The sequence below is a fragment of the Lepidochelys kempii genome, chromosome 3 (assembly GCF_965140285.1).
Source record: "Lepidochelys kempii isolate rLepKem1 chromosome 3, rLepKem1.hap1, whole genome shotgun sequence".
Taxonomy (NCBI): domain Eukaryota; kingdom Metazoa; phylum Chordata; order Testudines; family Cheloniidae; genus Lepidochelys; species Lepidochelys kempii.
Window position 1 is genome coordinate 135481039 of NC_136382.1, and position 12618 is coordinate 135493656.

At 43.2% G+C, this 12618-nt stretch overlaps 1 protein-coding gene across 1 annotated transcript in view; it reads left to right on the plus strand.

Annotated features, from left to right (window-relative positions):
• Window positions 1–3072: 3072 nt before the first annotated feature.
• TBCE (tubulin folding cofactor E) overlaps window positions 3073–12618 on the plus strand; it is a 58035-nt gene continuing 48489 nt past the window's right edge. Inside the window, exons 1-3 of the mRNA XM_073338150.2 lie at window positions 3073–3157; window positions 5648–5785; window positions 7704–7788. Of these exons, the coding sequence (XP_073194251.1) occupies window positions 5686–5785; window positions 7704–7788 (185 nt within the window). The 5' untranslated portion in view covers window positions 3073–3157; window positions 5648–5685. The remainder of the gene's footprint in view (window positions 3158–5647; window positions 5786–7703; window positions 7789–12618) is intronic.

Here is a 12618-nt window from a genome sequence, read left to right on the forward strand (position 1 = left end):
ATCTGAACCCCCTCAAATTCAGAAATTGTTTACAGTATAGTCATGATTGTCCTAATAGCATAGGGGACACAGATTTTATTTGGATAATTAGGAGTTTGGATAGCTATGTAGACTCCCTCCTCAGGCCCTACGCTACCAAAGTCTCCCCACCCCTGGGACCTGTAATAATTGAAAGGACAAGAGCAGCAGTGCAGGGAGCCCTCTGCAGCCCTGCTGTCATACGAGTAAGTGAGCGGGTCTGTGACAGTGGAGCTGCAGAGGTGCTCTTGCCCTCTTGATTATCCAAACTCCTAATTATCCAAATAAAATCTGTGTCCCCTATGCTATTAGGACAATCATGACTATACTGTAAACAATTTCTGAATTTGAGGGGGTTCAGATATTTTATAGGTAGAGAAATAATATTTTTATTAGAATGCTTGACTAGTCACAATGATATAAAATGCACTGTTCTGTTCATTGTGTTCCTTTCAAAAGATCCTATGATTGGAAAGTTGCTTTGAATTTTAAATGATAGTTGAAGTTAGTGGGAGCAATATATTCTCTGAAAATTAGGTCCAAGGTATCTTAATTTGGGCACCTACAATCTGCTTTCACTTCAGAAATATTTTACCTGTAACTAGCTCAAGATCACACAGTGAGTTTGTGTCTGAGCCTGGTACACAGGGGTCCTCATTCCCAGTCCAGTATCTCATCCATAAGAACACACAGGACATGCTGCATCCTTGTGAGACATTTGTTAGTAATTTCCCCCCCAGTACCAAGATCTTGGTGGACTGGTTTCAGTCACTCATTTTAGTAATCATTTAAATTAGCAAGCAAGAAACCTTGATTTAAATAGATTTTAATAGTTTTACATTTGTACTTTTTAGTTGAAAGAAAGGTTAATTCTCATTGGTTGGTAAACATTAACACATGTTGATTTGCCACTAAATATAGTCTTTACACTAATTTTGGTGTTGCTTTTTGCTAACCACGAGGATACACACCATATTTATACACAATTAAGGAATGTTATAGTTAACTTACATTTGTTCAATTTTTAATGTTTACATTTTTATGTTAGAAAATGGTGAATGATTTATTTCCTCAATGGTTATTAATTTTTTACTTGTGATTTGTTTCAAGTCTATTTGGTTGGAAAATCAAATTAAAAATGCACAAAACCAGCAATTTAAAATGTTTTAATTCCTTAAATAAAACTCTTAAAACATTTTTATATCTAACTCATTTATCAAAAAATGTATCAAAACAGGTTTTACAACTAAAACTAATTAGACAAAGTATCTGTTGCTAATTAATTAATTTGATTGTTTCTGGTCACCATGTTCAAGATTTTAGAACTAGTCAATCTCATCCTTACAAACCTAGTTTGTATTCATATTTTTGGACAAGGAAACCAACCTTTTCTGTCTTTCTCAACTTCCAGTTTATTTTTAAACTTTGAATAAACTAGTTATTGAACTGAACTAGTGAAATAAACTGAAATAAAAAAAAGTGTTTTTGCACCTGCAGAAAAGACTATTGCTCATTTAGCCCTTCAGCAAACTCTGGTTCCAAGTGCTTAGTCTGTGACTACCCCTGGTTTCAGGGGCTAGACTTGCTTTAAAAAGTGGCAGCCAACATATATTTATTAACTATTTTAATCAATGAAAATTTAGGCCTTACCATAAATTGTAATAATTTCACTTATAATTTTAAGTAGGTTTATTTTTCTGAAATAAATTGGTGTTTAATTAAAAGTTCAATTTAAAAAAAATAATCAATTTTCATCCACGCTGGCCAACCTAGCGGAGTCTTATTGGAAAAGCCCACCCACTGCTAAAGGCCCCTCCCCCAGCCTAGCAGGAGGGACCACTGGACCCAGGGACCAACTGATTATGGGGGACAACTAATGAAAAACAGGGACCGGAGTGAGGGTCAGAGGTTCAAAATGAGGATACCGGTAGAGGACACCGAGCAGAGAACCCCGGACAGCGCCCACTGCTCCTCAAAGCTGTCGAGGGAGACAGCGGACGCTGCCCAGTGGAACTCTGCCCAGATGCATGAAACTAGGGAGGAATGGAAATAGGCCCCGCAGTCGCAGAGCACCCCCTCGTCCAACATCCTCCTCCTGGTATTGTAGATAAGAGACTTTGGCCAGAGCCAGGAGGAGGTTGATGAGGAGGTCTTGTGACTTTGTGGGGCCACGGATAGGGTGCACAAAGAGGAACAAGTGTGGGGAAAAGTGCAGCCAGCACCTCAACAAGAGGTTCTGGAGGAGCCAGAATAGGGGCTGCAACCTGGCGCATTCGAGATAGGCGTGCGCCAGGTTCTCCCTCACGGCGCAAAAGGGGCAGGCCTCAGGTACAGGGGTAAACCGCGCCAGGTACACACTCGTGCTCATGGCTCCATGAAGGAGCCGCCAACTAATGTCCCCGGCGGGCCGTGGGACCAAGGTGGAATAAAGGCTGGCCCACCGGGGCTCCTCACCCTCTTTAGGTGGAAGATAATCCTGCCATTTGGTATCGGGGTGGGACACGAGGGTGAGGAAGTGTAACATATGGAGCATGAGTGTGTACAGATGGTTCTGGCCATGGTTTGAAACCGGACCGACTGCAGGGTATGCACCTGGCAAGGAGTGTGGGAGCAGGGAGGCCAGTTTCTGCCAGGACCAACCTCTGACACACCGAGGGAGACACCGCCACCTGCACACGGATGCTAGTGGGGTCGCAGCTGAGCCCTCCCTGGCCCAGGCTGCTCACTGCAGCCCCGAGAAGCAGCGGGCTGGAATTATTCGCCCAATCAGGAAACGCACCGCAACCAACAGCCAATCAGAAAAGAGCTAACTGCACACCTTCCTCAGCGGCTCCTCGCCGCGATGCATCATGGGATTTGTGGTCCGGGTACCTCGCAGCTCCATATGAGGAGAGACTGAAGAACTCCCCGGAGTCTCTACGGCGCCGACTCTGTGACTATAGAAGGAGGAGGAGCGGTTTAGTGTTTCCGACGAGGCGACCAATGGGGAGGGGGGAAATAGGCGGGCATAGAGCGCTTTGAACCAATGGGAAGGCGGCGGGGCGGGGCGGATCTCTGTCGGTTTGGTTGGGGTGGGAACGGTCCTTACCGGGAGGAGCGCCAGCCTGCCGGGGAGCAGGGGTGCTGCTGCGGGACTCAGGTACCGGTCACAGCGGCCAGCGGGAGCCGGTCAGGCTTCGGGACCCCCGGGCCGGGGACACGCAACGGCCCCCGCCCGCCCTGGGGAGCGGCTGGGTCCCGAGCCGCCCAGCTCCGCCGAGTCAGCCCCTCCCCGGTTCCGCGCGAGCTGCTTCGCGCCGGCTGGCGGGGCGGCCCCTCCCCGCAGCGCTCTGGCGGCGCCGCTGGTGCAGGGACCCTGCGGCCTTCTCCCGGCAGCGCGGGGCGATGGCCTCAGCGGGTCTGTCTCATGGGAGCCGCCCTGCCCCATGGTTCCAGCCCCGGCCTCCTCGCAGGGCTGCACCGCGCGGACCCGCTGCCGGGGGTGTCCCGGGGCCTCGCTGCTGCAGCCCAAGGCTTGACGGGCACATTCCCTCCAAAGGAGGGCGGCCTCTGCCCCGCAGACTTAGCCCCCACGGGGGCCTCGCTTGCGGAGCGCCCTTGGTCTCTAGGGAGAACTGGAAAACCTGCTTCCGGCTCAAGCTCTCTCTGAGCCGGGAGAGCCGCCTGATCTCGCCTCACCCTGTACAAAGATTGTCACCCCGCATGGCCATCACTCGAGCTGGTTAAACATCTGGAGCAGTGGTTTTCAACCCAGTCAGCACCCAGCTGTGACATCCTCAGGGCCATAGGGGTAGTAGAAACATAACCCACAGAGAGCTGCATATGTGGCCCACCCCGGTTAATAGGTTGAGAACCGCTGCTCTGGAGAGTTTCATTGTCTGTCAGAACACACTAGTCAGGTTTACTGTGTGCAGCCCTGCTGCAGGGCTGATGTATCTTATCCACCATTAAACGAAAAAGAAAATATCTTTTGTGTTAATTGCCTGGCTTTGGCTCTGTTCTTAATGGATGGTGCAACAGTAAGCATTGTATTGTATTGTTATAATCCATGCAGAATGCCTAGCTTTGAAGAGAGGATAATTCCCTTACCTCCTAATTCTGCTTCTTTGAGCATATCTGACTTGAGTCTCACTCTCAAATATGCAGTTAAGGGAGCTCTTGCTTCCTGTTCTTGAAAGGCACTAATTAGCAGGAATGCTCTGAGACTGGAGCACGTATAGGAAAGCCGAGTTTTTGAGATTGGTCTGCTGGGGAGTGGTTCTCAAACTGTGGGTTGGGACACCAAAGTGGGTCACGACCCTGTTTTAGTGGGGTTGCCAGGGCTGGCTTAGACTTGCTGAGGCCGAGGGCCGAAGCTGATGCCTGAGCCCCACCACCTGGGCTCGAAGCCTGAGGGCCTCAGCCCTGGGTGGTGGGGCTTAAGTTCATAGAATCAGAATTGGAAGGGACCTCAGGAGGTCATTTAGTTCAACCCCCTGCTCAAAGCAGGACCAATCCCCAATTTTTGCCCCAGATCCCTAAATGGCCCCCCCAAGGATTGAACTCACAATCCTGGGTTTAGCAGGACAATGGTCAAACCACTGAGCTATTCCTCCTGCCAGACCCCCGCCAGAGGCCCCATGCCCGGGACTGAAGTCCTGGGCTTCAGTTTTGGCCTCTCCCACAGTGGGGCTTTGCCTTTGGCCCCCCCAATTCTGGGCCGCTGGGTTCGGGTGGGCTCAGGCTTCAGTATTCTCCCCCCCCCCCCCCCCGCCTGCCCAGCCCTGGAGTCGTGTAGTAATTTTTGTTGTCAGAAGGGGATTGCGGTTCAATGAAGTTTGAGAATGCCTGGATTAGAGCAGTTGTTTTCAACCTTTTTTCATTTGTGGACCCCTAAAAAAATTCAAATCGAGTTGCGGACCCCTTTGGAAGTCTTAGACGTAGTCTGCAGACTCCCAGGGATTTTCTGCAGCTCACAGGTTGAAAACCACTCTTCTATGGTAACAACCTTTTGCGGACCCCTTAGACATAGACTTTGGACCCCCAGGTTGAAAACCACTGGATTAGAGGGTCAGTCTTAAAAAATTAGGTGGAGTTTTCTGCATTATCGGAGGCATGAAACTTAGGAGTGAAAATCGTCATGATGGTCTTTAAAAATTAGAATTAGGAGGTAAACCACAATAAGAAAATACCTGTGACTAAAAAACTTGCTGAGTAATAAGTGTCATTTCTATAGCTATTCAAGCAACAGTAACAGAAAAATCAGATTTCAGAGTAGCAGCTGTGTTAGTCTGTATTTGCAATAAGAAAAGGAGTACTTGTGGCACCTTAGAGACTAACCAATTTATTTGAGCATAAGCTTTCGTGAGCTACAGCTCACTTCATGGGATGCAGCTCACGAAAGCTTATGCTCAAATCAATTTGTTAGTCTCTAAAGTGCCACAAGTACTCCTGTTCTTTTTAGAAAAATCAGAGTGAGATGCAGGGGAGAATCTGTATTTGCCAGACTGAAAGGTATAAGACTGATGGAGGAAGAATTTTATTTTCTTGTCTCTAAGAGGAAATTGTGAACAATGAGAAACAAAACCAAAAATTGTAACTTAAAAGCACTTGTGTGTATTTGTCAGCAATGTTGTTTCCCTTTCCCCAGATCCTTAAATAAGTGCCTTGGACTGCAGATTTCTCACAATGACTAGTAGTGTGCCTTCTGATGTGCTTGGTCGAAGAATCCTTTGTGATACAGAATATGCAACTGTGAGGTACGCTGGTAGTGTTCCTCCCACAACAGGTAAAGTTAATGTTTTGTAAATGTAAAGGTTAACTTTTGTATGAGAAGCTACTAGCTGTAGATCATAGTGCCATTTGCTATCTGTCTGGTTTTGTTTACTAATTGATGCAGATTGGCCTACTTTGCTGAGCAGCTCTGGTAACTTTGCAAAATACTGTTAGCTTCAGTACAGCCTCATTAGTACTAAAACTTCCAATGGTTTCCTAATACCTAAAATGAAATGGAATTATTTTTTAATATAACTGATGATGTGGTGGAGTCATGACAGTATGTTAGGAAGGGGAGAAACTGATTCCAATGACCAAAAGCCTCACCCGTATAGCAAACCATCTTATTCTTAGGATAGTGACCTGATTACGTGTACTGACCTTTTTATCCTAAATGGAATGTAACGTTATTGCAAGATCTCTTGCTTCCAACATGGAGAAATGCTATCTGGGGCATACCACTTAAAGCAACCCTACTATGGAGAGGTCCATTACTCTCTTGGAAAATACTCATTGGGTGGGGTAGCCAGGGAATGTTGAAGGGAGAGGACAAGAGATGGCCTAGGACAGTGTTCCCTCTAATTTTTTCCATCCATGTGCAAAATGAATTTTGTTATGTGCACCATGTTGAGGTAATGTGCGTATGTGCACCACCAACAGAAACCAAAAACCTAGGTGTAATATATAAGTTTTAAAAAAGTTACCATAGGGATAATTACTCCAGCCAGGACAGGTTAGGCATTTTAGAACTCATTACTGAAAGAATTAAATTTAAGTGTAAGAGAAATAAAACTTATGAAATGCATAGACCAGTCAAAAAACTAAAATAACACACTTTGAAAGAAGTAACAATAATAATACAAGTATGTGTTGGGAGGTGAGTGTGAAAGACAGTGTGTATGTGAGACAGACACACACATGGGGTGTGGGGGTGTGTGTGTGACCGAGAGATGCGCGTTGCCCCTTTAAGTACACTGCCATTTTAAGTAGATCAGAAGGTTCAAACACAGCAGGAGCTGCCAGCAAGCTCCCTCCCTCCTGAGCCCTGTTATGCCCACCACTTCTGCTTTGTGGAGTTGGGGTCAGGGGGAGGGGCACCAGAAGTGCTACACCAGAAGTGGCGGCACTTGATAGCCTGCCCAGCCATGTAGCTTAAAGGGAATTTACGCCTAGGGTGAATATCTTGCAATAAACTCATAGATTAAAATTAGTTTTCTTGTCCTACAAAAACAACAAAAGTGTGTGGTGTCTCTAGAACTCTTTCTATTAGAGCTTTGGGGTATGTGATTTCCTAAACAAAATACTTTTTGACATTACTTTAATTTTGAGGATGCTTTCTGATTGAGGTAATAACAGCCTGGGCTAAACAAACTGCTAGGTCAATTTCGTAACTCATTAACCCAGGAGAGAGGGTATAGATGCATAATTTTCCTAGCACTTGTAAAGTTTGAGGATTCTCTCTGTGCTGGCACAGACCCCCCATTTGTGGTCCTGGGAGAGATAATAGTCCCTCTCCTACCTTTTTGTAGGACTGTGCATAGCCCTGGGCCTCTTTCCCTGCTCCTGTTTTCTCTCTCTCTCCAGACGCTTGAGCCTTTCTGAAGAATTCCTTTAACAGTTCAACATTAACAATCTCATCCAAAGTATAGTTTTTGTTAAAAATATTAACTACATTTTGAGAACTAGGAGGAAGAACTTTGCAGAAACATTTTTCATTGCCTTCAAAGTAAGTGTGGCAACTTCTAAGCCAAATCAATTTTTGAATGCCAGAATTATAGGTGGGCTTGTAAGTAGGGCTTTATATTGGAAATTGGTACTATAGAGAAAGGTTGTATACCCATAATGAATCAAATGTACTGGGCAGAAAATATCTGAACTCCAAATTTCTATTTTTTTGAATCAATATATTATTATTTATTATTATTTTTAAGGTCTTTGGCTTGGAGTAGAATGGGACAGTCCTCAAAGAGGAAAGCATAATGGCAGCCATGAAGGAATACAGTATTTTAAATGCACGTAAGTATCTTCTTAAGAAGATTACATATTTGACCAAGACACAAAGGGGGAAGAGAGAGATAAACACTGATCATACCCAGGAACAATAGAAATGGTGAATATTCGTAAAATATTCAGAGTTCTGTCCCTCAGTATTTAGGGCTTGTTCTAAGGGCCACTGAAGTTGCATTAAATCCTAGAGGCTAGATCCTACTTCTGGCTCCACTCATCCAAGTGGATCCAGTTGCAGGATCTAACCCATAGACTAATATCAAGCTGCTGACCTGGAGGTTCTCGTGCATCTACAAGGTTTGACTTCTGGGCACTATTACAGGTGGTCTTTGGTCACTCTGTGTCCTGGAAGGAGTAGAGGGCGTTTAGGCCCTGTAGTAAAGTGGGAAAATCATTGTGTTCTGCTGACTGTTTCCTTATGCAATTCTGTGGTGATGTTTAGTTTTGAATATAGCTAGAATTCAGATTTAAAATTATTCATAAATGCACTTCAAGGGGGTATACAAAATAATACTACGATTTCTTTCTCTTTGGTTTGAGGGGGAAGACGTTTGTTGTCTGATGCATTTAATAGACCATATTGGCATGCATTTTTTGGGGGGGTAACAAAGCCTGGTGAGAGCAAGCATAATATCTTTGACTTCCACTCTGTGTAAAATCGGTCTTTTATTCTTCCCTTCTTTAATTCTTGTCTGATGTTACTATTTTTGCCTGCCATTGTTAAAATTCTTTAGAGAGCCTTATATTGTATTTAAAAATTCAGTTAGTATTTTGTAATTTTGTGTGCTTAGAAAAAGGGGGAAAACTTGCGGACGTTTTAGTCTTCTGTGCTCCCAAGAAAACCCTTTAGAAATGCAAATTGTTATCCTTGTACAATTTCCCCAGTCTGGATCAAATTGGGAGTACTTGCATCAGAGTAAGTGGTATGGTGGCTTTTTTTTTAATGTAATGTCTACATTGATGTAACATTAAGGTTATAAATAACACTCCCAAGTCAAGAATTGCAGAAGGCAAGTTGCTCAGATTGTACATGTGGAGTATTTTGGTACAGGTTACAGAGGTAAAAATTGTACTCGAAGTACATAACGCATGATTAAGCACAGGTTAATATTTTTATCCAAACTTTAAATCTTGTGTTTCCTGATTTATGGGTCTCCGAAATTAAGACTAAAAATTCTGGTAGAAATTTTTAAAAGGAAAATTATGCTGACCTCTTGACATCATAATGTTTTTCTATAATAATTAAGAGTTCTGTGTAGAAGACCTCTTTTTATTATCATGGAAGTGACTGATGTTGGAAACAATGGATTGTCACCACAGATTTTCCCTTCCCTTGTGCAAAGCTGAGATCTATCCATCCCGGGTGTATTAAAGTCTTTGGAGATTTCCAGAGAAGAGATTCTCACCTTCTTGTCACTTTCTTGTCTCCTGAAGTTCTCAATAATTGCCACAGGGGAGTTAACCTATTGTTAATACTAAAAAAAACTTTAACCAAAATTTAGTACTGTTAAATAGTGTAACAAGCTTTTTTTTATCAAACTAAATAATCAAATGTATTGCCATGAATATTTGGAGAGGAAGGGCCAGTTTTTTCTATTCCGATTTACTTTTTTTATGTTTTCTGTGAATTTTTTTTTTTATTATTTTAGTCTTTTGTGTTTTACCATTGGAAATGACTGCTGCGGCCAAGTGACAGAATACAAGATAATTTAAATACCATCTGTGGTTTTGCAGTGGAAACTTTATGCTTATATTTAATGTAGGAAGTAAACAGACTGCCATTCCCATAACAAATCTGAATGACCATCTGCTCATGCTAGTTGATTTTAGAAACTGAAACTTCTTGGCATCTGCAGATGAAGAATTTTTGACTTGTGTATGACACATCCAGCTCAAATCAGTAGGAAAAGTTTGTAATCTCTCTTCCAAAGCACAAGCAATGAGAGAAGAACTTCATGGTAAGGATTTCCTTCATGAAAATGAGTGAAAACTGGCAGTACCTGCCTTACTCTGACTCACATAACAGGAGATACGTGATATTTGGGACACTTTGTTCTCCCCAACCCCACCCCCAGCACAATATATAGCTGTTCTCCAAGTACCTCCCAGATATGTTCTCAACTTGTAGGCTGCAGCCAGGCCTGGTGTGGGGGACATGATCATCCATCTTTCTTTATGACTAGATGGGAAGAGTCCTGCCACTGTCTTCTGTTAGAATGGGGTTATGGTATAGAAAAGGATGAGAATCACTATTTTAGGGTGTCCTATAGAAACAGCAGTGCATGAGATGAAGCATATTTCTCTGTTTATTGAGAGAGAAACTGGATGTAGTTTACCCCCAGGTCACGTGTCCCAAGAGAGCCATAGGAATCAAATGGGAAACATCAAGATGAAGGGTGATTCCTACAGTTGTATCTAGAATTCAGTAGCATTACAAGACTCTCTAAAGAACTTGCTTCTCTCCTTCAGAAAACCTGGTGTTCTGAATTCTTAATGAGGGACAGCAGTTCAGCCTCTCCTTGAAGCTGTAGAGGAGTTTACCCATTATTTTGTTTAATGACTCAAATGAAAAATAAGCTAATGTTCCCCAGAGGGATTCCAAAATAGCTATTGCTCACCCTTAGCAAAGAGGCAGAAATAGAAGGGATGGATTCTGTTGGCTAATGTAAATCACAGCTTTCAGCCTGTATCTTCTAAAATTCAGGACTTATCTGGCATGGAAGCCCTAGAGGTTTCATTATCAGAAAAGGAGGTGATAAAGCTAAGCTTATTCTTTAGAAGAGAAAAGGGGGAAAATTATACAGCTCTGAGGGATGGATACTCTTTTGCCCTATATCTAATAATAGTAACTAATAAAATTAGGCTTAATGAAGATAAGGCCATTCTTAATGGAAGAAAAAGAATTACACATTACTGAACTCCCGTTAGCAGAAGTATTCCAGTTGAGAGTCCCAAGACTGCCATCCTTCTTAAATAGTGTAATTCGTAATGGAAGTGGCCCAACTGCTTTGAATTCAGTTGAAGAAAAAATTAGTAAAGAGATCCTCTGTTTCCAAGATATAATTAGCTGCACTCTCCCTTAGGAGAGAGATATAATACAAGTATGTGCAGTGTATGTGTCTGTGTAAGGTGTCCAGCCTGAACAGGCAACTGACAAAGCCATACATACTCCAAAAAGTCTCAACTGATTATACAAAAATACCCAAAGATGATGCAGCTGTAATTTCTCTAATACCAGATATTGTGATTCTATGGAAAGGAAATCTTTGAGAGAATATAATAGAAAGCCAAAACTGTACAGTTTCTCCTATCAAATTTAAAATTTTGTGTATTATTTAAATCTGTTTTAATACCTCTTTTCAGAACTGTGCTTTAATTAGTGTTTCTCTGGCAATAATTGGTTCATGTTCCCCACTCATGAATACAGAGTATTTAAATTGGAGGTGAGGCTTTCACTTTTCTGCCTCTGAACCATTGTTTCTCTAACTTGGGAAGATCTTTCTGGAGAATACTAAAGTGGATGATTGATCCTGGTAATCAGCCTGATTGACAGCTTGATCCGGGGTCAGGAGTATAAGGGAAGAAGCCTCCATAAGAGAGGGTAGCTGCAGAGGCACTGTGAGAGGAAGGAATCCAGGTGTCCATGAGAGCCAGGAAGAATGAGCTATGAAAGATTGTGGATGGCTGTGCTCTTTAGAAGTGGGGTAGGCGTTCCAGACACAAGAGAAAGGGTTGAGGAGGTAGTGGTTAATGTGGGTGAGGACAGGAATGGTGGCACCAGGGAGGCTGTGGTGGAGATGGGTGTGGGATGTGGGGATGAAGGGGGGGCTAGGAGGTGGTGAGGATGTGCATGTGGGACCTAGATTTGTGCTGACTGGCAGAGAGAGAAAGAGGTGCAGGTGGAGCTAATGGGAACTGTAGAGTCGTGAGGGTAGTGAGCAAGGGGATTTGGAGCCAGTAAGGAGGAAGGAAGGGTGAAAGGAGGAGGATGACAGATGCCATGATACAGAAGTGGGGTGTGGTAGATGAACAGAAAAAAATTCATAGATGCTAAGATCAGAAGAGACCATTATGGTCATCCAGTCTGACCTGCACAACGCAGGCCACAGAATCTCACCCACCCACTCCTGTGAAAAACCTCTCACCTATGTCTGAGCTATTGAAGTCCTCAAATCGTGGTTTAAAGACTTCAAGGAGCAGAGAATCCTCCAGCAAGTGACCCGTGCCTCATGCTACAGAGGAAGGCGAAAAACCTCCAGGGCCTCTTCCAATCTGCCCTGGAGGAAAATTCCTTCCCGACCCCAAATATGGCGATCAGCTAAACCCTGAGCATATGGGCAAGATTCAACAGTCAGATACCCAGGAAAAAATTATGCTACACACCAGTCTCCAAGCCCAAGGCAGGATCCCATGCCGGTCCCAAAGCCATTTGTAATTTGTGTTGTGATTAACATGTAAGAGAGGTGGTGGTTAAGACCGTGATTGCAAAAGTGCTGTGATTTATTGCTTGAAGAAACTTTTGAATTATGTGATATGTAATAATTTTTTTTGGATGGGTGGGGAAGCTGAGCATTTAAATTGATCATGTTTTCAAACTATCAGGGGTTTTGAGTGAGAGTTTTTCACATCATATTAAGCTATTTTAGATAGTGATGTGGTTAGAATTATTAGGTTTTTATATTTTTATATTTATAAAAAAAACAGTGAAATTAGCTAGTTAAGTAGGATATGATGTATATTATGTGAAAGTATTTTCGATGCATTTTTTGTAACTACTGTAATCTGCAATTCACTATTGTATGTTTTGCAAAGCCAGTTTAGAAGTAGTTTTTAAATAAA